Here is a 26,536-nt window from a genome sequence, read left to right on the forward strand (position 1 = left end):
GAACTGCGTTGTTTGTGGACACGAGTTTTACGGATGGACCCCAAGGAAAACAGGTTGGCCCAATCAGTTGTCAAAGTTCTGGACGGATCCTGATAAACTGGACTGCCCAGCACCGGCACTTGAAGGACTGGAGATCACACACACACACACACACACACACACACACACACACACACACACACACACACACACACACACACACACACACACAATATATATATATATTGTGAACTTCGGGCTGCTCTCTGCGGGAAAACATCGCCAAATTGTTGTACCATCCACATCTCTGTCTGTGTCTCTCTGTCTGTCTGTCTGTGTCTCTCGCTGTCTCTGTATCTGTCAATCTGTGTGTCTCGTTCTCTGTCTCTGTCTGTCGGTGTCTCTCTCTGTCTCTGTTTCTGTATCTGTCTCTCTCTGTGTCTCGTTCTCTCTGTCTGTCTGTCTCTCTCTGTGTCTCGTTCTCTCTGTCTGTCTGTCTCTCTCTGTGTCTCGTTCTCTCTGTCTGTCTGTCTCTCTCTGTGTCTCGTTCTCTCTGTCTGTCTGTCTCTCTCCCCTTTCTCTCTTTCTCTCCCCTCTCTGTTTCAGAACTTCAGAACTTAGCTGACATGGCCAGGGGTGGCTGTCAACATGACCCCCCCCTCCTCCATTCCTGTGTCTGACAATGGCCAAGCTGCCACCCCCTCCATTCCTGTGTCTGACAATGGCCAAGCTGCCACACCCCCCTCCATTCCTGTGTCTGACAATGGCCAAGCTGCCCCCCCTCCTCCATTCCTGTGTCTGACAATGGCCAAGCTGCCACCCCCCCCTCCTCCATTCCTGTGTCTGACAATGGCCAAGCTGCCACACCCTCCATTCCTGTGTCTGACAATGGCCAAGCTGCCACACCCCCCTCCTCCATTCCTGTGTCTGACAATGGCCAAGCTGCCACACCCTCCATTCCTGTGTCTGACAATGGCCAAGCTGCCACACCCTCCTCCATTCCTGTGTCTGACAATGGCCAAGCTGCCACACCCTCCTCCTCCATTCCTGTGTCTGACAATGGCCAAGCTGCCACACCCCCCTCCTCCATTCCTGTGTCTGACAATGGCCAAGCTGCCACACCCCCCTCCATTCCTGTGTCTGACAATGGCCAAGCTGCCACACTCCCCTCCCTTATCACTGTGTTCAAATCTCTACAGATAGATGTAGCGGGGGCCCAGTGGTCAGTCATCCAGCTAGGAAACTAGTGTCCTCGGGTTCCAGTCCCATGCTGGGACCAGGAGTTTTAGTCCCCCCTCTGTGAGTGGTGGGCTGGGTGCTAGTCATTCTGATGGGGCGATAAAGCAGGCTGCGTGTGCAGCATGCACTTTGACGACACAGAAAAAAGAGCAGTTCACATTTCACACCGAGATATATGTTATGACGAAAAGTAATACAATACAATACAATACAGCATAATACAGAACAATACACTATGATCCAATCCAATACAATACAGTACAATACTGTACAATACAATACAGTACAGTTCAACACAATACAGTACAATACAATACAGTACAATTCAACACAATACAGTACAATACAATACAGTACAATACAGTACAATACAATACAGTACAATTCAACACAATACAGTATAATACTGTACAATACAATATAATATCCCACCTTCACTCATGCATTCCAGTGATATTTTTACTTGTGTCACCTATTTTTAAAGCCCGCCATGTATGCAGCCATACTCTGTTTTCGGGGTGTGTGCATGACAAAGGTATGTTCGTGTTTCCATAACCCACTGGACACTGACACGGATTACGCGGTGGCTCTTTAACGCGCTGTTGAACTTTTGTACCTGTTCGCACACACACGAAAGGGATTGACCCCTGACCGATGTTAAGGAGGCTGCTTTCAGAGGAGGGTTGTCAACTTACTGACAGGTCAGGATATGTCGCCATGCTTTATTTGGACTTGTTCCTCTTGGGATCACATTTAAGCTTTGGTCAGCAATATCACGTCATTTGAATGTACACAGAAGTACGGGATGCAGGTTAAAGTGAAGGCACAGTGATGTCCCTTTACCATCAGTCAGCACAGTGATGTCCCTTTACCAGTCAGTCGGTGAAGGCAGCAGGCAGGCAGTGAAGGCAGCAGGCAGTCAGTGAAGGCAGCAGGCAGGCAGTGAAGGCAGCAGGCAGTCAGTGAAGGCAGCAGGCAGTCAGTGAAGGCAGCAGGCAGTCAGTGAAGGCAGCAGGCAGCCAGTGAAGGCAGCAGGCAGTCAGTGAAGGCAGCAGGCAGGCAGTGAAGGCAGCAGGCAGGCAGTGAAGGCAGCAGGCAGTCAGTGAAGGCAGCAGGCAGGCAGGCAGTGAAGGCAGCAGGCAGGCAGTGAAGGCAGCAGGCAGTCAGTGAAGGCAGCAGGCAGGCAGTCAGTGAAGGCAGCAGGCAGTCAGTGAAGGCAGCAGGCAGTCAGTGAAGGCATTCAGTGAAGGCACCAGGCAGTCAGTGAAGGCACCAGGCTGACTGACAGCCCAGTGAAGCCTACAGCACGTGGTACACCAGGCTGACTGACAGCCCAGTGAAGCCTACAGCACGTGGTACACCAGGCTGACTGACAGCCCAGTGAAGCCTACAGCACATGGTACACCAGGCTGACTGACAGCCCAGTGAAGCCCACAGCACGTGGTACACCAGGCTGACTGACAGCCCAGTGAAGCCCACAGCACGTGGTACACCAGTAGCGGGCTGACTGACAGCCCAGTGAAGCCTACAGCACGTGGTACACCAGGCTGACTGACAGCCCAGTGAAGCCCACAGCACGTGGTACACCAGGCTGACTGACAGCCCAGTGAAGCCTACAGCACGTGGTACACCAGGCTGACTGACAGCCCAGTGAAGCCCACAGCACGTGGTACACCAGGCTGACTGACAGCCCAGTGAAGCCCACAGCACGTGGTACACCAGTAGCGGGCTGACTGACAGCCCAGTGAAGCCCACAGCACGTGGTACACCAGGCTGACTGACAGCCCAGTGAAGCCCACAGCACGTGGTACACCAGGCTGACTGACAGCCCAGTGAAGCCCACAGCACGTGGTACACCAGGCTGACTGACAGCCCAGTGAAGCCCACAGCACGTGGTACACCAGTAGCGGGCTGACTGACCGCGTGGCCAGCACACAGTGGATGGGTGGTCACTTTTCAGGCCTTCCTGTGTCCGGCCCGTTAGGTCGTGTCGGTCAGTTGTCAGGCTGACCGTTTGACCCCGCTCACCTGTGCTCCGGCCTCATGTCGGCTTTGAAAACAGGCCGTGGGTGGGGGTGGGGGAGGGGGTGGGGAGAGCATTGACAGGTGATGTCATGGACACATGAACTGGGAGTTGTGTGGATTGGGAGGGGCCTTGTAGAGGAGATTATGTTTTTTTTATGGACTAGCTTAGAGTGAAAGATGAGTGATAGAAATCATAAAATGCGCGTAATTTGTTGTTTTGTTTCGTATTGTTTGCTGGTTATTTGATACTCCCACCCCCTGCCCTCGTTATCCCCCACAACCCCCCCCCCCCACCTCCCCCCCGGACAATTCTCCACCCGAGGCGGATCAGTTGACCGTGTGGGTGTGGCCTAACACCACAGTACCCACACCATCTGTCTGATAACTTGACAGTGTGTGGCCTGACACCATAGTACCCACACCATCTGTCTGATAACTTGACAGTGTGTGAGTGTGGCCTGACACCATAGTACCCACACCATCTCTGATAACTTGACAGTGTGTGGGTGTGGCCTGTCACCATAGTACCCACACCATCTGTCTAATAACTTGACAGTGTGTGAGTGTGGCCTGACACCATAGTACCCACACCATCTCTGATAACTTGACAGTGTGTGGGTGTGGCCTGACACCATAGTACCCACACCATCTGTCTGATAACTTGACAGTGTATGAGTGTGGCCTGACACCATAGTACCCACACCATCTCCGATAACTTGACAGTGTGTGGCCTGACACCATAGTACCCACACCATCTCTGATAACTTGACATTGTGTGAGTGTGGCCTGACACCATAGTACCCACACCATCTGTCTGATAGTTTCAGTTTCAGTTTCAGTAGCTCAAGGAGGCGTCACTGCGTTCGGACAAATCCATATACGCTACACCACATCTGCCAAGCAGATGCCTGACCAGCAGTGTAACCCAACGCGCTTAGTCAGGCCTTGAGAAAAAAAAGAAGATAACTTGACAGTGTATGAGTGTGGCCTGACACCATAGTACCCACACCATCTCTGATAACTTGACAGTGTGTGGGTGTGGCCTGACACCATAGTACCCACACCATCTCTGATAACTTGACAGTGTGTGGCCTGACACCATAGTACCCACACCATCTCTGATAACTTGACAGTGTGTGGCCTGACACCATAGTACCCACACCATCTGTCCGATAACGTGACAGTGTGTGAGTGTGGCCTGACACCATAGTACCCACACCATCTCTGATAACTTGACAGTGTGTGGCCTGACACCATAGTACCCACACCATCTCTGATAACTTGACAGTGTGTGGGTGTGGCCTGACACCATAGTACCCACACCATCTCTGATAACTTGACAGTGTGTGAGTGTGGCCTGACACCATAGTACCCACACCATCTCTGATAACTTGACAGTGTGTGGCCTGACACCATAGTACCCACACCATCTCTGATAACTTGACAGTGTATGGGTGTGGCCTGACACCATAGTACCCACACCATCTCTGATAACTTGACAGTGTGTGGCCTGACACCATAGTACCCACACCATCTCTGATAACTTGACAGTGTGTGGGTGTGGCCTGACACCATAGTACCCACACCATCTCTGATAACTTGACAGTGTGTGAGTGTGGCCTGACACCATAGTACCCACACCATCTCTGATAACTTGACAGTGTGTGAGTGTGGCCTGACACCATAGTACCCACACCATCTCTGATAACTTGACAGTGTGTGGGTGTGGCCTGACACCATAGTACCCACACCATCTCTGATAACTTGACAGTGTGTGGCCTGACACCATAGTACCCACACCATCTCTGATAACTTGACAGTGTGTGGCCTGACACCATAGTACCCACACCATCTCTGATAACTTGACAGTGTGTGGGTGTGGCCTGACACCATAGTACCCACACCATCTCTGATAACTTGACAGTGTGTGAGTGTGGCCTGACACCATAGTACCCACACCATCTCTGATAACTTGACAGTGTGTGAGTGTGGCCTGACACCACAGTACCCACACCATCTCTGATAACTTGACAGTGTGTGGGTGTGGCCTGACACCATAGTACCCACACCATCTCTGATAACTTGACAGTGTGTGGGTGTGGCCTGACACCATAGTACCCACACCATCTCTGATAACTTGACAGTGTGTGAGTGTGGCCTGACACCATAGTACCCACACCATCTCTGATAACTTGACAGTGTGTGGCCTGACACCATAGTACCCACACCATCTCTGATAACTTGACAGTGTATGGGTGTGGCCTGACACCATAGTACCCACACCATCTCTGATAACTTGACAGTGTGTGGCCTGACACCATAGTACCCACACCATCTCTGATAACTTGACAGTGTGTGGGTGTGGCCTGACACCACAGTACCCACACCATCTGTCCGATAACTTGACAGTGTGTGGGTGTGGCCTGACACCACAGTACCCACACCATCTGTCCGATAACTTGACAGTGTATGAGTGTGGCCTGACACCATAGTACCCACACCATCTCTGATAACTTGACAGTGTGTGAGTGTGGCCTGACACCATAGTACCCACACCATCTCTGATAACTTGACAGTGTGTGGCCTGACACCATAGTACCCACACCATCTCTGATAACTTGACAGTGTATGGGTGTGGCCTGACACCATAGTACCCACACCATCTCTGATAACTTGACAGTGTGTGGCCTGACACCATAGTACCCACACCATCTCTGATAACTTGACAGTGTGTGGGTGTGGCCTGACACCATAGTACCCACACCATCTGTCTGATAACTTGACAGTGTGTGGGTGTGGCCTGACACCAGGAGTTTGGTGTGATGCAGGGTGTGCTAAGGAGTTTGGTGTGATGCAGGGTGTGCTAAGGAGTTTGGTGTGATGCGGGGTGTGCTAAGGAGTTTGGTGTGATGCGTTGAAATGAATTGTATTGTGTTGTAATGTAGTGTAATGTACTGTATTGTATTGTGTTGTATTGTATTGCCTTGCATTACCGAATGTTCTTTTCGTGCGCAGTGAGCATGCTGCGCATGTGACCTTGGTTTGTGTTCTCATCCCAAAGACAAACACTTAGAAACAAACACAGACACACACACACACAGACACACACACACACAGACACACACGCGCGCATACACACACATAGAACCTGTACACACACACACACACGACCTGTACCGGGAGTACCAATGGTGAGAAACTAAGGAAAACTAAGCGAACCATGTGTATGTCCTCCTCCTCCCCTCCCCAGCTCTCCCCCACCCCCACCCCCATTCTTTGCCGTGGCCCGCTAGGTCACGTGTTCATTTGGCCTCTGTCGTCACCTGATTATTGTGACGTCAGACAGGTGTGAATTCCACCTTGACACTGTTGACAGTCTCTTGCTCTTCAGACCTGACCTGTGTGTGTGTTAGTGTTAGTGAGTGTGTGTGTGTGTGTGTGTGTGTGTGTGTGTGTGTGTGTGTGTGTGTGTGTGTGTGTGTGTGAAAGTGAGAGAAAAAGAGAGAGAGAGAGAGAAAGAGACTGAAAGAGAAAGAAATGGAGGGAGGGAGAGAAAGAGAAAGAGGGAGGGATGGGGTGGGAGAGAGAGAGATAGTTTGATATAAGATTGGAGCTCAGTAATTAAAGGTGTCATCTGCCAAGATAGGCGGGCCGTCCACACTGGGAGATACGTTTTGTGATGCGTGCTGATAGTGTGCTGATGTCATGGACACACACACACACACACACACACACACACACACGCACACACACACACAGATACATATATACATATGCATATATATATATATCATCTGTTGGATATGTGATCTTGGGAGAGCTCAAAACCGCTGACATTTTGGGACCAATTTGTTTAGGTCAAGCCCAAAATCGTCACTTGGCAACCGGACTACATTGTTAATCTTTCTTCCCCCCCCCCCTCCCCCACCTGTCTTTGTCTCACCCCACCTGTCTCTGTCTCCCCCACCTGTCTCTGTCTCCCCCACCTGTCTCTGTCTCCCCCACCTGTCTCAGTCTCCCCCACCTGTCTCTGTCTCCTTCCTCCTTGTCTCCCTCCCTTTTTCTGTCTGCCCCCCCCTCCCCATCCCCCCCTTCCCCACTGTCTCCCTCCCTCCTCCCGTGTTCTACTTGGTTAGCCCTCTACCTGTTATTCATATGTCACGGTTGCTCTCTTTATTACACCTTTTTTCCTAGCCATGAAGGATGAACGCCTGTAGCTGTCACTAATATTCACCATTGATACCTTTATTACACCTTTTGTTACCTTTTTTGCACCTTTTTTTTAGGCCATGGGGGATGTTCATCCTTACCAGTTATCAATCATGCACCATTGATACCTGGAGAGCACCTGTCAGTTCTGGGGGTTGTAAGGTGAAGGCATTGATGTCCATGTGGCCATGTTGCATCCCCGCAGTTCAACCGGGTGGAAAATTATGGACGTATGCGTCACAGATGGAGAGTCAGCCACCGTTTAATCAGTCGCTGTATTCAAGGGAATGAAATGGATTCCTGTCTTGGGACTTTTTTCTTTCCCCTCCTCCATTTTGAACCCCGTTCTTGACAAAAAATTGACCAGCTGCTGCTGTTCGCTCCGCTGTTCACAGGATAAGTTTATTGGTGTGTTTATTTCGTCTGTTTTAGGGTCTGTTAGTTATAATTCATCAGTCTGTAGTGTGTTTATTTCGTCTGTTTTAGGGTCTGTTGTTAGTTATAATTCATCAGTGTGTAGTGTGTTTATTTCGTCTGTTTTAGGGTCTGTTGTTAGTTATAATTCATCAGTGTGTGGTGTGTTTATTTCGTCTGTTTTAGGGTCTGTTGTTAGTTATAATTCATCAGTGTGTGGTGTGTTTATTTCGTCTGTTATAGGGTCTGTTAGTTATAATTCATCAGTGTGTGGTGTGTTTATTTCGTCTGTTTTAGGGTCTGTTAGTTATAATTCATCAGTGTGTGGTGTGTTTATTTCGTCTGTTTTAGGGTCTGTTAGTTATAATTCATCAGTGTGTGGTGTGTTTATTTCGTCTGTTTTAGGGTCTGTTAGTTATAATTCATCAGTGTGTGGTGTGTTTATTTCGTCTGTTTTAGGGTCTGTTAGTTATAATTCATCAGTGTGTGGTGTGTTTATTTCGTCTGTTTTAGGGGTCTGTTGTTAGTTATAATTCATCAGTGTGTGGTGTATTTATTTCGTCTGTTATAGGGTCTGTTGTTAGTTTAGTTTATTAGTCTTTGTTGTGTTATTTCGTCTGTTTTAGGGTCTGTTGTTGGTTTAGTTTATTAGTCTTTGTTGTGTTATTTCGTCTGCTTAGGGGTCTGTTGTTAGTCGTAATTCATCAGTCTGTGGGTTGTGTTGTTAGTGGGTGCGTCTGTCTGTCTGTGACTGTGTTGGTGGTGATGAGAGGTGCAGGCCATTTGCTGTAGTGTGTGTGCAGGCCATTTGCTGTGTGTGTGTGTGTGTGTGTGTGTGTGCGCGCGCCATTGTTGAGGAAATCATCTTCCTCAGGAGTCTGCCCCATGTCTCAACCACCCTGCACAGTTGACAATGAAGCAATGGGGAGCGGAGCGACAGGACTGCCCGCTGCCCAAAGCTGGCAGTTTGCTTTTTCTTCACGATGATCACAGCTTTAGGCTTATGACGAATTCGGTGAACTTGCTGCTGATAATAACTGATCCAACTGCCATGTCACTCCACGCATGGAAATGACTGACAGATAGAATGCAGGGAGACAGAGAGGGGATCAGCCCGAAGCACTGGAACAGATGTGATGACGGTAATCCGCCTTTGACACTGCTGGTGACAATGCCAATAACTTCAACTGAACACCCAACACACACACACACACACACACACACACACACACACACACAACGACGATAGCAAAAAAAACAAACAAACAAAAAAACAACAACAAAAAACAACACCCAACACATGGGTTTCACATAATACATAAAAATTATAAAAAAATTATTCACGATAGCAAAAATACGAAAAAAAAATTAACATTGATATCACATATTCATATGCATTAATAAGCATATATGCATGGAACTAGCACATGAATAGACAATAGAGTGATGAGGGAGAGAGAGAGAAAGACACGGAGTGAAAGAAAAGAACAGAAAGAGACAGACAGACAGACTGACAGACGCAGAGAGAGCTGGAGAGAAATGCATAAACACAATATTAATGATAATTTTTTCTGCATTATATATTCATAACAACACCAAGCACATTTACAGATTTTCCATGAGATACGCAGGACATGTGTTTTGAAAGACAGACATGCTTTTAACCGTGTTGGCTTTGAGTTGGTAACGTTTCATTCCACAAGCAGCCACTCGTGAGAAAGACTGGACTGGAATTCATCAATCCATGTGGTTCCCAAATTTGAGAGAGAGAGAGAGAGGGAGAGAGAGGGAGAGAGAGAGAGAGAGGGTGGAGGGGGGGCGACGGACGGCCAGAGGAGGAAGGGGGGCACACACGCACGCACATACACACACGCACGCGTGTGCGTGCATAAACACACACACACACACACGCGCGCGCGCGCGCCCTCGCACGCACAGAGTTTTCGGGAGAAAGAGTCACCGAGTGGAGCGCGCACAACATTCAGACAGTTGCTCCAAGCCCGTACAACACCCAGACCAGGTCACCTCTGTAGACTTCAGTTCTCGTGACAGCGACAGCCCCAGTCCCCCTTGGGTCAGACAGGGCTGACGATAGTTTCAGTTTCAGTTTCAGGAGCTCAAGGAGGCGTCACTGCGTTCGGACAAATCCATATACGCTACACCACATCTGCCAAGCAGATGCCTGACCAGCAGCGTAACCCAACGCGCTTAGTCAGGCCTTGAGAAAAAAAAGAAAAAAAAGAAGAATAAATAAATAAATAAAAATGACGATAGACTGCAGTGCAGTGCAGGTCTGTGTTTGCCCTGCTAAAGCACGGGGTTCACAGGGGAGGGGGGGGGGGGAGGTTGCCTGTGGCCTCACCACGGAGGGTACGTGTCTCTTTCTGGCTACACCGCCGGTGTCCTATCCCAGAATGACCCCACCCCCAGGGTATCCCCATAGTCATTCTGTGGAAGGCCTGAAAAGACTCCAGAGGGGGGTAGGTGGGGGAGGGAGCTGGGAAAACCCCAACCCTTGTCCTGAAGTGGTTTTTGGCCATTCAGAGTCAAATGTAATCAGATTCATCTCAAAGTACAAGCGAGTATATCACAGAAAACGAAACAAAACAAAAACAATAAAAAAACAAACACACACACACACACACACACACACACACACACACACACACACACACACACACACACACAAACCAGGATGAAGGTACAGTGCCGATGATCCTGAAATAACTGCACGGAGTCTTTTGGGGACAGTGGGTGGTGTGTTCTGGTTGTGCCCCAAGTGCCCCCCTCAGGATGTGTCGTCATTGTGATAAAGTGCAATATATAAAACACCTTTTTCATTACAGATATTCATACAGGAACAAAACCCGTTAGAAATACTCCAAGCAGTATGGGATGGAGTTTGATAAAAACAAAAATAATAAAATAAATAAAAATAAAAAACCTCCAAGGAAATGTATGTGGACTGACTCCAATGGAGTCAACACGGCGCTTAGAGTCCTTTCGGGCTGGCTGTTCCTCAGCCTGTGTCTCTGAGCGGTGAGGGTAACGCTCGTTACACGGCGTTACAGGGTCACTGTTCGACAGCCTGTGTTAAAGCAGTGAGGGTAACGCTCGTTACACGGCGTTACAGGGTCACTGTTCGACAGCCTGTGTTAAAGCAGTGAGGGTAACGCTCGTTACACGGCGTTACAGGGTCAGTGTAACGTGTGTTACACGGCGTTACAGGGTCACTGTTCGACAGCCTGTGTTAAAGCAGTCAGGGTAACACTCGTTACTCGGTGTTACAGGGTCACTGTTGGACAGCCTGTGTTAAAGCAGTCAGGGTAACACTCGTTACTCGGTGTTACAGGGTCACTGTTCGACAGCCTGTTTGTCTCTGTCTGAGCAGTGAGAGTAATGTTATTATGACGGTGTTACAGGGTCAGTGTAACGTGTGTTACTCGGTGTTACAGGGTCACTGTTCGACAGCCATGGGGGGATGTACGGGGGTCTACACAGTCCGTCAGGGATGGAACACGGCATCTCCCCCCCGCCCCCACCCCGGGTGTACAAACCCTGTGTCGTCTGCAACGACAAGTCCTCGGGGTACCACTACGGCGTCAGTTCTTGTGAGGGCTGCAAGGTGAGGGCTGCCTGTCTGTCTGTCTGTCTGTCTGTGTGTTCCTCTGTCTGTCCGTGATTGTTTCTTTGCGTATATCTCTGTCTTTTTGTCTGTATATCTCTCTACGTCTGTCTGTCTGTATGCCTGTCCGTCCGTCTGTGTGTCTGTGTATCTGGTTTTATGTCTGTCAATATTTATGTCTGTCCGTCTGTATGTCTGTCCGTGTGTAAGTCTGCCTGACAGCATGTCCACATGTCAGCAGTTTCTCTTTTAAATATATTTTTTATTGTGACGTGTCTGTCGATGTGGTCGTCTGCATGTCTGTATGTCCGCCTGTGTGCCCCTTTGTATGTCTGTCTGTCTGTCTGAATGATTGCCGGTATGTGTCTTTCCATTTGTCTGTGGATATGCCTATTTGTCCGTCTGTCTGTATGTCCCTGTGTCTGTCAGTAAGCCCGTCTGCCTGTTTACCTGTATGTCTGTCTACATGTTCGTCTGTCAACAATTTCTCTCATAGACATAATTGTTTTGTATAATTATTGTCTGTCTGTACAGCAGTCACTGTGTCCTTCAGTTTCTCTGTTCTCTCTCCCTGCTGTTCCTGTCCCTTCTGTCACTCCTCTCCCCGCCCCGCCCCCAACCCCCCCCCCCCCATCCCCCTTGTCTTTTCATTGAGGTGTACTTTACACAGAGAGAGAGGAGAGAGAGAGAGAGAGAGAGAGAGAGAGAGAGAGGAGCAGTCATGGTGTATCTTTCCAATCCGAGGCCTGTTCCCGCTTCCTCCCCCCCTGTACCCATGTCAGCTGACGAAGTGTGGCAGATACAAATTGTCAGTCAGCCCCGCCACTTCCTTCCGGGGGGGGGGGGGGGGGGGGGGCTTTATTGAAAGGGGGGGGGGAGGGGAGCGGCACCAGACGGCGTCGGAATTCTGTGAAAAACCCGTGATACACATCCACACGTCGGCTTTGGGAACCGGCCCCACATTTAAAAAACAACAACAACAAACAAACAAAAAACAAAACATACAAACCCAGACCCCAGATTCGTGTGGAGCAGTCACACAGCGATAGCAGAGAACTTCAGTAACACAGCACACTGGAGCAGTCACACAGCGATAGCAGAGAACTTCAGTAACACAGCACACTGGAGCAGTCACACAGCGATAGAGAACTTCAGTAACACAGCACACTGGAGCAGTCACACAGCGATAGCAGAGAACTTCAGTAACACAGCACACTGGAGCAGTCACACAGCGATAACAGAGAACTTCAGTAACACAGCACACTGGAGCAGTCACACAGCGATAGAGAACTTCAGTAACACAGCACACTGGAGCAGTCACACAGCGATAGAGAACTTCAGTAACACAGCACACTGGAGCAGTCACACAGCGATAGCAGAGAACTTCAGTAACACAGCACACTGGAGCAGTCACACAGCGATAGCAGAGAACTTCAGTAACACAGCACACTGGGGCAGTCACACAGCGATAGCAGAGAACTTCAGTAACACAGCACACTGGAGCAGTCACACAGCGATAGCAGAGAACTTCAGTAACACAGCACACTGGAGCAGTCACACAGCGATAGCAGAGAACTTCAGTAACACAGCACACTGGGGCAGTCACACAGCGATAGCAGAGAACTTCAGTAACACAGCACACTGGGGCAGTCACACAGCGATAGAGAACTTCAGTAACACAGCACACTGGAGCAGTCACACAGCGATAGCAGAGAACTTCAGTAACACAGCACACTGGAGCAGTCACACAGCGATAGCAGAGAACTTCAGTAACACAGCACACTGGAGCAGTCACACAGCGATAGAGAACTTCAGTAACACAGCACACTGGGGCAGTCACACAGCGATAGAGAACTTCAGTAACACAGCACACTGGGGCAGTCACACAGCGATAGAGAACTTCAGTAACACAGCACACTGGAGCAGTCACACAGCGATAGCAGAGAACTTCAGTAACACAGCACACTGGGGCAGTCACACAGCGATAGCAGAGAACTTCAGTAACACAGCACACTGGGGCAGTCACACAGCGATAGAGAACTTCAGTAACACAGCACACTGGAGCAGTCACACAGCGATAGCAGAGAACTTCAGTAACACAGCACACTGGGGCAGTCACACAGCGATAGAGAACTTCAGTAACACAGCACACTGGAGCAGTCACACAGCGATAGCAGAGAACTTCAGTAACACAGCACACTGGAGCAGTCACACAGCGATAGCAGAGAACTTCAGTAACACAGCACACTGGAGCAGTCACACAGCGATAGCAGAGAACTTCAGTAACACAGCACACTGGAGCAGTCACACAGCGATAGCAGAGAACTTCAGTAACACAGCACACTGGAGCAGTCACACAGCGATAGAGAACTTCAGTAACACAGCACACTGGAGCAGTCACACAGCGATAGCAGAGAACTTCAGTAACACAGCACACTGGGGCAGTCACACAGCGATAGCAGAGAACTTCAGTAACACAGCACACTGGAGCAGTCACACAGCGATAGAGAACTTCAGTAACACAGCACACTGGAGCAGTCACACAGCGATAGCAGAGAACTTCAGTAACACAGCACACTGGAGCAGTCACACAGCGATAGAGAACTTCAGTAACACAGCACACTGGGGCAGTCACACAGCGATAGCAGAGAACTTCAGTAACACAGCACACTGGAGCAGTCACACAGCGATAGCAGAGAACTTCAGTAACACAGCACACTGGAGCAGTCACACAGCGATAGCAGAGAACTTCAGTAACACAGCACACTGGAGCAGTCACACAGCGATAGCAGAGAACTTCAGTAACACAGCACACTGGGGCAGTCACACAGCGATAGAGAACTTCAGTAACACAGCACACTGGAGCAGTCACACAGCGATAGCAGAGAACTTCAGTAACACAGCACACTGGGGCAGTCACACAGCGATAGCAGAGAACTTCAGTAACACAGCACACTGGGGCAGTCACACAGCGATAGCAGAGAACTTCAGTAACACAGCACACTGGGGCAGTCACACAGCGATAGCAGAGAACTTCAGTAACACAGCACACTGGGGCAGTCACACAGCGATAGAGAACTTCAGTAACACAGCACACTGGAGCAGTCACACAGCGATAGAGAACTTCAGTAACACAGCACACTGGAGCAGTCACACAGCGATAACAGAGAACTTCAGTAACACAGCACACTGGGGCAGTCACACAGCGATAGCAGAGAACTTCAGTAACACAGCACACTGGGGCAGTCACACAGCGATAGAGAACTTCAGTAACACAGCACACTGGAGCAGTCACACAGCGATAGCAGAGAACTTCAGTAACACAGCACACTGGAGCAGTCACACAGCGATAGAGAACTTCAGTAACACAGCACACTGGAGCAGTCACACAGCGATAGCAGAGAACTTCAGTAACACAGCACACTGGAGCAGTCACACAGCGATAGCAGAGAACTTCAGTAACACAGCACACTGGAGCAGTCACACAGCGATAGCAGAGAACTTCAGTAACACAGCACACTGGGGCAGTCACACAGCGATAGCAGAGAGCTTCAGTAACACAGCACACTGGAGCAGTCACACAGCGATAGCAGAGAACTTCAGTAACACAGCACACTGGGGCAGTCACACAGCGATAGAGAACTTCAGTAAGACAGCACACTGGAGCAGTCACACAGCGATAACAGAGAACTTCAGTAACACAGCACACTGGGGCAGTCACACAGCGATAGCAGAGAACTTCAGTAACACAGCACACTGGGGCAGTCACACAGCGATAGAGAACTTCAGTAACACAGCACACTGGGGCAGTCACACAGCGATAGAGAACTTCAGTAACACAGCACACTGGAGCAGTCACACAGCGATAGAGAACTTCAGTAACACAGCACACTGGGGCAGTCACACAGCGATAGAGAACTTCAGTAACACAGCACACTGGAGCAGTCACACAGCGATAGCAGAGAACTTCAGTAACACAGCACACTGGGGCAGTCACACAGCGATAGAGAACTTCAGTAACACAGCACACTGGAGCAGTCACACAGCGATAGCAGAGAACTTCAGTAACACAGCACACTGGGGCAGTCACACAGCGATAGAGAACTTCAGTAACACAGCACACTGGAGCAGTCACACAGCGATAGAGAACTTCAGTAACACAGCACACTGGGGCAGTCACACAGCGATAGAGAACTTCAGTAACACAGCACACTGGAGCAGTCACACAGCGATAGCAGAGAACTTCAGTAACACAGCACACTGGAGCAGTCACACAGCGATAGAGAACTTCAGTAACACAGCACACTGGAGCAGTCACACAGCGATAGAGAACTTCAGTAACACAGCACACTGGAGCAGTCACACAGCGATAGCAGAGAACTTCAGTAACACAGCACACTGGGGCAGTCACACAGCGATAGAGAACTTCAGTAACACAGCACACTGGAGCAGTCACACAGCGATAACAGAGAACTTCAGTAACACAGCACACTGGAGCAGTCACACAGCGATAGCAGAGAACTTCAGTAACACAGCACACTGGAGCAGTCACACAGCGATAGCAGAGAACTTCAGTAACACAGCACACTGGGGCAGTCACACAGCGATAGCAGAGAACTTCAGTAACACAGCACACTGGAGCAGTCACACAGCGATAGCAGAGAACTTCAGTAACACAGCACACTGGGGCAGTCACACAGCGATAACAGAGAACTTCAGTAACACAGCACACTGGGGCAGTCACACAGCGATAGCAGAGAACTTCAGTAACACAGCACACTGGAGCAGTCACACAGCGATAGCAGAGAACTTCAGTAACACAGCACACTGGAGCAGTCACACAGCGATAGCAGAGAACTTCAGTAACACAGCACACTGGAGCAGTCACACAGCGATAGCAGAGAACTTCAGTAACACAGCACACTGGGGCAGTCACACAGCGATAACAGAGAACTTCAGTAACACAGCACACTGGGGCAGTCACACAGCGATAGCAGAGAACTTCAGTAACACAGCACACTGGAGCAGTCACACAGCGATAGCAGAGAACTTCAGTAACACAGCACACTGGGGCAGTCACACAGCGATAGCAGAGAACTTCAGTAACACAGCACACTGGGGCAGTCACACAGCGATAGCAGAGAAAACAAGAGACTCACTTGTGATACACTTTTAAAAAAAAATCCAAGCTTTTTTTGTATATTGTATAATTTCAAAATGTAATGTTTAAGATGAGAAAGATCAGTTTAAAGCAAATTAAGTCCCCTAGCATTAATTACAGAGTATTTTCCCTTTTTCACTATCTGCACCAAACGTTTGCAAAATAAATAAAACTTCCATGCTTAGCAAAAGAAATTCCTGTTTGAACAAAAAATGATAATAATGACTGCTCTTGTTGTTGGGTCAGAATATCAGATCAAAGTGCCAAGTTTAGAGAATACAAAAAAAAATATAAATATAACAGTAAATGCAGTTTGCATATAATTAGGCTTCATTTTTTAATTTTTTTTGTGCCCATCCCAGAGGTGCAATATTGTTTTAAACAAGATGACTGGAAAGAACTGAATTTTTTCCCTATTTTTATGCCTAATTTGGTGTCAACTGACAAAGTATTTGCAGAGAAAATGTTAAAGTTAACCACGGACACACACACACACACACACACACACAGACAACCGAACACCGAGTTAAAACAGAGACTCACTTTGTTTACACAAGTGAGTCCAAAATGAGCACAGCACACTGGACAAGCTGTTGCCATTATTCTGTCTTTTCCATGTGTAACGGCGTTTACTGTTGATACATACACACCATGAGGAAAACGAACAACGAACCAGAAGAAAATACATTTCAGACAAATACAATACTTTCCATAAGACACAAGCATTAAAAGTGCAAGAGAGAGGGAGAGAGAGAGAGAGAGAGAGAGAGAGAGAGATTGTGTGTGTGCGCGCGCGCGCGCGCGTGTATGTGTGTGTGTGTCTGTTTACAACACATGCAGCCATATATATATACAAGTCAGTGACCTTGCATTAAAAGTTCTGAGTGTCTCTCTCTCTCCCTCCCTCCTCTCCTCTCTTCTTCCCTCCCTCCCTCCCCCCTGTCTCTCTTTCTCCACCCTCTCTCTCCCTCCCTCCCTCTCCTCCTCTAAATGGCAAAATCATTGAAGTCGACAGTCACAAGGTTCTTGGGGTAATTATTGATAACAACTTGATCTGGTCTGATCACATATCAATGTTATGTGAAACTATTTCCAAAAAGGTGTATCAACTTTCTAAAATAAAACATTTCTTAAATATACATACTCGAAAAATATTTTTCCACGCCTACATTGAATCTTATATAAACTATGCCTCAACTGTCTGGGATTCAGCGAGTGATAACATCCTAAAACCACTCCTAAGTCTTCATAGGCGTGCTCTTAAATTAGTTATTCTAAAATCTTCCTCTTAATATGTTTTCTGATAACAAAGAACTTGATATATTGCCATTGAAAATTAAACTGAAATATAATAAAGCCATATTTATGTTCAAAATATTATCAGGTTATTCCCCACCCTCTCTCATAAGTAATTTTCCAGTAAACAGTCACCGTCACACACATAAAATAACCTTGCCTCGGCCAAGAATTGATCTTTATAAAACAAGTCTCACATACTCTGGTGGATATTTATGGAATTCTATTTCATCTACACTTAATATAAACTCCAGTCTCAGTGTCTTCAAAAGACTATAATTATCATAAACATCTAATGTCAGAGCTAAGTTCTACGAATCCTTGGAATTACTGAGACTGATAAACAAATGATGTATTCTCAATATCCTTGTCTACTTGTCTATCTTCTTTCCTCCCTTCCTCCCTTCTCCCCTCCTCCCTCTCTTCCTTTTCCTCTCTCTCTCTCAACAGTTTTCCTCTCTCTCCTTCTTTGTATCTCTTCCTCCCTTACCTTCCTCCTTCCCCCCTCCTCCCTCTCTTCCTTTTCCTCTCTCTCTCAACAGTTTTCCTCTCTCTCCTTCTTTGTATCTCTTCCTCCCTTACCTTCCTCCCTTCTCCCCTCCTCCCTCTCTTCCTTTTCCTCTCTCTCTCAACAGTTTTCCTCTCTCTCCTTCTTTGTATCTCTTCCTCCCTTACCTTCCTCCTTCCCCCCTCCTCCCTCTCTTCCTTTTCCTCTCTCTCTCAACAGTTTTCCTCTCTCTCCTTCTTCGTATCTCTTCCTCCCTTACCTTCTTCCTTCCCTCTGTCCTTCACACAAAAGCATACTGTGTTACTTTGTGGGGAACTGTATTTTCTATGCCATTTATTTGTTCTGGTTGTTGTTGCCATGCAATGTGGTTTTTTCCTCCTTTTTTTCAGTCTTCTTGTATTTCCTAGATCAGTTTATACGTTTTCTTTACGAGGGTAGGATGAAAACAGGCCGATAAGTGCCTATTCCTTTTCCCTCAATAAAAAGTTTCGATTTCGATTTCTTTCTCTCCCTCTCTACCCTCCTCTCTCCCCCCCCCTCTCTCTCTCATCACCCACTTCACCTTCTCTTTCTCCCCCCCCCCCAGTACACCACATGGACAGGATGAATTGTGCTGGAGGTTGACAGTGGAACAGTATACAGGTTCAGGTTCAGTACACCACATGGACAGGATGAATTGTGCTGGAGGTTGACAATGGAGCAGTGTGCAGGTTCAGGTTCAGTACACCACATGGACAGGATGAATTGTGCTGGAGGTTGACAGTGGAGCAGTGTGTAGGTTCAGGTTCAGTACACCACATGGACAGGATGAATTGTGCTGGAGGTTGACAATGGAGCAGTGTGCAGGTTCAGGTTCAGTACACCACATGGACAGGATGAATTGTGCTGGAGGTTGACAATGGAGCAGTGTGCAGGTTCAGGTTCAGTACACCACATGGACAGGAAGAATTCTGCTGGAGGTTGACAATGGAGCAGTGTGCAGGTTCAGGTTCAGTACACCATATGGACAGGATGAATTGTGCTGGAGGTTGACAATGGAGCAGTGTGCAGGTTCAGGTTCAGTACACCATATGGACAGGATGAATTGTGCTGGAGGTTGACAATGGAGCAGTGTGCAGGTTCAGGTTCAGTACACCATATGGACAGGATGAATTCTGTTGGAGGTTGACAGTGGAGCAGTGTGTAGGTTCAGGTTCAGTACACTACATGGACAGGATGAATTCTGCTGGAGGTTGACAATGGAGCAGTGTGCAGGTTCAGGTTCAGTACACCATATGGACAGGATGAATTCTGCTGGAGGTTGACAATGGAGCAGTGTGCAGGTTCAGGTTCAGTACACCATATGGACAGGATGAATTGTGCTGGAGGTTGACAATGGAGCAGTGTGCAGGTTCAGGTTCAGTACACCATATGGACAGGATGAATTGTGCTGGAGGTTGACAATGGAGCAGTGTGTAGGTTCAGGTTCAGTACACCACATGGACAGGATGAATTGTGCTGGAGGTTGACAATGGAGCAGTGTGCAGGTTCAGGTTCAGTACACCACATGGACAGGATGAATTGTGATGGAGGTTGACAATGGAGCAGTGTGCAGGTTCAGGTTCAGTATCAGGGCGGTGTCCGAGTGAGGACTGGGTCATACCTGCTGCACCACATGTGTGAGGACTGGTTCATACCTGCTGCACCACATGTGAGGACTGGTTCATACCTGCTGCACCACATGTGTGAGGACTGGTTCATACCTGCCGCATCACATGTGTGAGGACTGGTTCATACCTGCTGCACCACATGTGTGAGGACTGGTTCATACCTGCTGCACCACATGTGAGGACTGGTTCATACCTGCTGCACCACATGTGTGAGGACTGGTTCATACCTGCCGCACGACATGTGTGAGGACTGGGTCATACCTGCTGCACCACATGTGTGAGGACTGGGTCATACCTGCTGCACCACATGTGAGGACTGGTTCATACCTGCTGCACCACATGTGTGAGGACTGGTTCATACCTGCCGCACCACATGTGAGGACTGGTTCATACCTGCCGCACGACATGTGTGAGGACTGGGTCATACCTGCTGCACCACATGTGTGAGGACTGGTTCATACCTGCTGCACCACATGTGTGAGGACTGGTTCATACCTGCTGCACCACATGTGAGGACTGGGTCATACCTGCTGCACCACATGTGAGGACTGGGTCATACCTGCTGCACCACATGTGAGGACTGGGTCATACCTGCTGCACCACATGTGGGAGGACTGGTTCATACCTGCTGCACCACATGTGGGAGGACTGGTTCATACCTGCTGCACCACATGTGGGAGGACTGGTTCATACCTGCTGCACCACATGTGGGAGGACTGGTTCATACCTGCTGCACCACATGTGGGAGGACTGGTTCATACCTGCTGCACCACATGTGTGAGGACTGGTTCATACCTGCTGCACCACATGTGGGAGGACTGGTTCATACCTGCTGCACCACATGTGGGAGGACTGGTTCATACCTGCTGCACCACATGTGGGAGGACTGGTTCATACCTGCTGCACCACATGTGAGGACTGGTTCATACCTGCCGCACGACATGTGTGAGGACTGGGTCATACCTGCTGCACCACATGTGAGGACTGGGTCATACCTGCTGCACCACATGTGAGGACTGGGTCATACCTGCTGCACCACATGTGAGGACTGGGTCATACCTGCTGCACCACATGTGAGGACTGGGTCATACCTGCTGCACCACATGTGGGAGGACTGGTTCATACCTGCTGCACCACATGTGAGGACTGGGTCATACCTGCTGCACCACATGTGTGAGGACTGGGTCATACCTGCTGCACCACATGTGGGAGGACTGGGTCATACCTGCTGCACCACATGTGGGAGGACTGGTTCATACCTGCCGCACCACATGTGAGGACTGGGTCATACCTGCTGCACCACATGTGAGGACTGGGTCATACCTGCTGCACCACATGTGAGGACTGGTTCATACCTGCTGCACCACATGTGTGAGGACTGGTTCATACCTGCCGCATCACATGTGAGGACTGGTTCATACCTGCTGCACCACATGTGAGGACTGGTTCATACCTGCCGCACCATGTGTATGAGGACTGGTTGATACCTGCCGCACGACATGTGTGAGGACTGGTTGATACCTGCCGCATCACATGTGAGGACTGGTCCATACCTGCCGCACGACATGTATGAGGACTGGTTCATACCTGCCGCACGACATGTGCTGCTGGAAACGGAAGAAGAAGAAAAGCAGCAAGTGTCTGACTTGTTCATAAACTTGGGGGAAGGAGGAGGAAAAGACCTTGATACATGTGTGTGTGTGTGTGGGGGGGGGGGGGGGGGGACAACGACAGCCGGTTGTCTTTCTGTCTTTTCATTTCACTGTTTTCACGTCCTTCTTTCTTACCCCCCCCCCCAACCCCACCATCCCCCATCTCTCCGCTGTGTGCTCCTCTCTTCCTCTTTCTTCTGCCTCTGTCCCATTCAAAACCAACGTCTCCATTTTCTTCATTACAGCAGCTACGACGTTGACGAAATAGCCATTTGCGCTGTCTCGTCATCGGGTCGTCAGATACAGACTGGACCTGTTGCTCAGTTAAGGAAATATTTGGAAATGAAACTATGACAGGGCGGCCGGTATAAACGTTTCGAGAGAAGCAGCTTGACCAGAATGAGCATTGCGGAATGGACAGGGAAACCACGTGCAGAGACCCAGGCTTTGACACACAACCAGCAGACCTGGAGGGGTGTGGTGAACAGTTCTGTGCGAGTTGAGGGAGAAGCTTCTCGCCGGAACAATGGTTGGCTGGTGTTGCAAGGCGCGACCTGTGATTGGTTGAAGCTACGTCATACGTCTTCTTGGATCACGTGGTTCATGGCGGCCATTGGCTGAATGCAGATAACAGTGTCGACTCGTCAAAGTTTGGGACACATGTTATGGAGATCGCAGGATAAGATTTTGAACAAGAGCATTTTTGTTTGGTGTGTTTATTATTATTTCTTGCTCTTTTTGTTGGATTCTTTCAGTTTTGGCTTATCTATTCGATCCTCTGCCACAGTTGTTCCTGTCAATTATCTGCTGAAAACATTTCACGAAAAGAACTTTCTTCACGGGAAATTTCCCGGCCATGATGATATATCTATGATGTAAAGATTCCATCATGTCTCTCATCCTATCGTGAGGTTCACACAGGCTGGGGCTTCCAGTGTTGATGGAGAAATATAACACGTGGCATTTGGTATCCTCTTGTTGCATTCATCGGGAAAAAAGCTGGAGTGATAACTATCAGATCCTTTTAGCTTTCTGGCTCGCCGTCACTTCTTCTTCCTCTCTCTCTCTGTCTCTCTCTCTCTGATTATGTGTTTTGTAAATGGTTTGTTTATCATGAATGGTTGGATTCTGGTGCAAAGAATTTTGGTTTTGTTTACTTTCATGATTGACTGGATTAAGAAAGAAAACAAAAGTGTCGTTGTATTCTTTCGTCATGGGTCCTCTCCTGTCTAGTCTGTCCCTGTCCTCTCCTGTCTAGCCTCTCTCCCTGTCCTCTCCTGTCTAGCCTCTCTCCCTGTCCTCTCCTGTCTAGCCTCTCTCCCTGTCCTCTCCTGTCTAGTCTGTCTCTGTCCTCTCCTGTCTAGCCTCTCTCCCTGTCCTCTCCTGTCTAGTCTGTCCCTGTCCTCTCCTGTCTAGTCTGTCCCTGTCCTCTCCTGTCTAGCCTCTCTCCCTGTCCTCTCCTGTCTAGTCTGTCCCTGTCCTCTCCTGTCTAGCCTCTCTCCCTGTCCTCTCCTGTCTAGCCTCTCTCCCTGTCCTCTCCTGTCTAGTCTGTCTCTGTCCTCTCCTGTCTAGCCTCTCTCCCTGTCCTCTCCTGTCTAGTCTGTCCCTGTCCTCTCCTGTCTAGTCTGTCCCTGTCCTCTCCTGTCTAGCCTCTCTCCCTGTCCTCTCCTGTCTAGTCTGTCCCTGTCCTCTCCTGTCTAGCCTCTCTCCCTGTCCTCTCCTGTCTAGCCTCTCTCCCTGTCCTCTCCTGTCTAGTCTGTCCCTATCCTCTCCTGTCTAGTCTGTCTCTGTCCTCTCCTGTCTAGTCTGTCCCTGTCCTCTCCTGTCTAGCCTCTCTCCCTGTCCTCTCCTGTCTAGTCTGTCTCTGTCCTCTCATGTCTAGTCTGTCCCTGTCCTCTCCTGTCTAGCCTCTCTCCCTGTCCTCTCCTGTCTAGTCTGTCCCTGTCCTCTCATGTCTAGTCTGTCCCTGTCCTCTCCTGTCTAGTCTTAGCCTTTTGTCCTGAGCAAAACATGCAGTACACGTGTGTTGTGTGTCACAGGGTTTTTTCCGGCGCAGCGTGCAGAAGAACATGCAGTACACGTGCCACAAGGACAAGAACTGCCCCATCAACAAGGTCACCAGGAACCGGTGCCAGTACTGCCGGCTGCAGAAATGCCTGGCTTCCGGCATGTCCAAGGAAGGTACGTCTGTCATCAGTTTGACGTCTGTTCACTGGAAGTGTTGTTAGACGGAAAGAAGAGAGACAGTGGATGAAAGAGAGGGCATGCTTGTCAATATTAGTGTAAGAAAGTCTGTATGTATGCATTAGAGGAAATGAAAATAAGTATGTGTCGTCATCTTTATGTTCATCATCATCATCGTCACCACCACCATCATTATCATCATCGTCACCACCACCATCATTATCATCGTCACCACCACCATCATTATCATCATCATCACCACCACCATCATTATCATCATCACCATCGTCACCACCACCACCATCATTATTATCATCACCACCACCACCATCATTATCATCATCACCATCATCGTCGCTGCCATCATTATCATCGTCATCACCATCATCGTCACCACCATCATCATTATCGTCACCATCATTCTCACCACCACTATTATTATCACCATCGTCACCACCACCATCATCATCACCATCCTCACCACCACCATCATTATCATCATCACCACCATCATCATCATCGTCACCACCATCATTATCATCATCACCATCAACGTCACCACCATCATTATCATCATCACCATCATCGTCACCACCATCATTATCATCATCACCACCACCACCATCATCATCATCGTCACCACCATCATTATCATCATCATCATCTTCACCACCATTATCATCATCATCATCGTCACCACCATCATCATCGTCACCACCATCGTCACCACCACCATCATTATCATCATCACCATCACCGTCACCACCATCGTCACCACTACCAGTTCATAGAACAGGATGTGAAGGAGTAGGGCGGAAGGGGTGATGGGGGGTGGGGGGGGATTCAACCAAGCAGACAAGCAAGCAACCAAGCAAGCCAGCAGCTGTCCATTCAGCCGGCAGACCGTGGGATCAACCTCCAGCATCAACCCGCCATGACAGACAGCATCAGAACGTGACTGATGTCAGCCTGCTGTCCGCGGCTGTCACAGAAGAACACTTCCCCAAGTTCCACTTTTGAGCTGTCAGAACGACACAACGCAGTCACAAACTTTTGAGCTGTCAGAACGACACAAGGCAGTCACAAACTTCTGAGCTGTCAGAACGACACAAACTTTTGAGCTGTCAGAACGACACAACGCAGTCACAAACTTTTGAGCTGTCAGAACGACACAAACTTTTGAGCTGTCAGAACGACACAAACTTCTGAGCTGTCAGAACGACACAACGCAGTCACAAAGTGCTGGAAAACCCCAAGCAAATGGTTTACTTTGAAAAAAATGAAAGAAGAAAAGAAGGCCCAAAAATCTCCCTCGGAATTGATGGCAGTTTGGGAAGGGATGTTACCATTTCAGCTGCGTCCTGTTTGGGGTTAGAAGTTGATAATTTATGTGGTTCCTATAGAAAGCGTGGAGGGCGGGGAGGGGGTTGGGGATTTTGGATTTTCCACACACTGGAATTCCCGCGGCTGATGTATTTTACAGAAGGCGATTGGCCATCATTCACAGCATCAGTCATGTCACTGCCATCGGGGTTTGCCTGGCTTCTTCGCTTCACACTTCATGCACACTGCATTTGTTATATTGAAAATATCCTCCCTCCCCCCACCCCCTTCCTTCTCCTTCACTCGTCCTCCTCGCTGTTGTGTTCTCTCTTTCTGTCCCAGCAGAGCATTGGGAGAAGTGGTGGTGGTGCAAACGAAACGCCGACTAGAAAAGATCATGTCAGCCTGTCTCCCATTGGCTGATGCCAGGGAGGGGGAGGAGCTTGTTGCTGTGTGGGTTGGGTGGTGGGGGAGGGGCGGGGAGCGGGAATCGGGTGACTTAATGAGGTTTTAAGCCCCCGTCAGATTGGCAGCTCTTAGGCCTGGGGTGGGGGGTGGGGGGGCACACATTTTGAAAGGATTTTTCTTTACTTGTTTTCCGCAAACTCCAACTGTTCCGGTGTTATGAAGCAGAGATGAAATCCCCCGAAAGGAAGAAAAAAGAAAACAACCACAACAAACAAACATGGAGATCTTTGTCTTCCATTTTATTTAGGATGTGTATTTCGGTTTTCTTTTTTTTTTCTTTTTTGTCAAACCCTGTTGGAGGCGCGCGCGCACACACACACACACACACACACACAAAGTGCAGCATGTATTTTCAGTCCCCAAAGAAAGCAAGGCGACGAGAATTGTGCCCACAGCTGAACTGTAGAGACAGAACGTGCACATGTCAGGAGAGAGGGGGGATTATTGTTTTGTTTAGGTTTGGTTTTTTTAATTTATTTATTGACGAGATGTGTGGACAGGGCGCCGTGTGTAGGGGGGAGAGGGGTGGGGGGGAAGTAGTCCGTGGATGGACAGACCCCTTCACTTCCACTATCTCTTTCCGGAAACGGAGTGTGGCTGCCTGTCTAAACGCGCGGGGTAAAAACGGCCATTCACATAAAAGCTCACTCCTAAATTGGAGTTTCAACCAAGAGCTACCTGTGGTTGAAAAAAAGACAAAAAAACACCGAATCTACACAGCATTTAAAGTACCTGCACTCACAAAAAACACCGAATCTACACAGCATTTAAAGTACCTGCACTCACAAAAAACACCGAATCTAC

The 26,536-nt window shown here is 48.7% G+C and overlaps 1 protein-coding gene across 1 annotated transcript in view; it reads left to right on the forward strand.

Annotated features, from left to right (window-relative positions):
• The window catches only part of LOC143292152 (retinoic acid receptor beta-like), a 75,656-nt gene that overhangs the window by 3,619 nt on the left and 45,501 nt on the right, over window positions 1-26,536 (forward strand). The window contains exons 2-3 of the mRNA XM_076602339.1: window positions 11,322-11,491; window positions 23,797-23,938. Coding sequence (XP_076458454.1) covers window positions 11,322-11,491; window positions 23,797-23,938 — 312 coding nt within the window. The remainder of the gene's footprint in view (window positions 1-11,321; window positions 11,492-23,796; window positions 23,939-26,536) is intronic.

Source organism: Babylonia areolata, chromosome 18 (genome assembly GCF_041734735.1).
Source record: "Babylonia areolata isolate BAREFJ2019XMU chromosome 18, ASM4173473v1, whole genome shotgun sequence".
Taxonomy (NCBI): domain Eukaryota; kingdom Metazoa; phylum Mollusca; class Gastropoda; order Neogastropoda; family Buccinidae; genus Babylonia; species Babylonia areolata.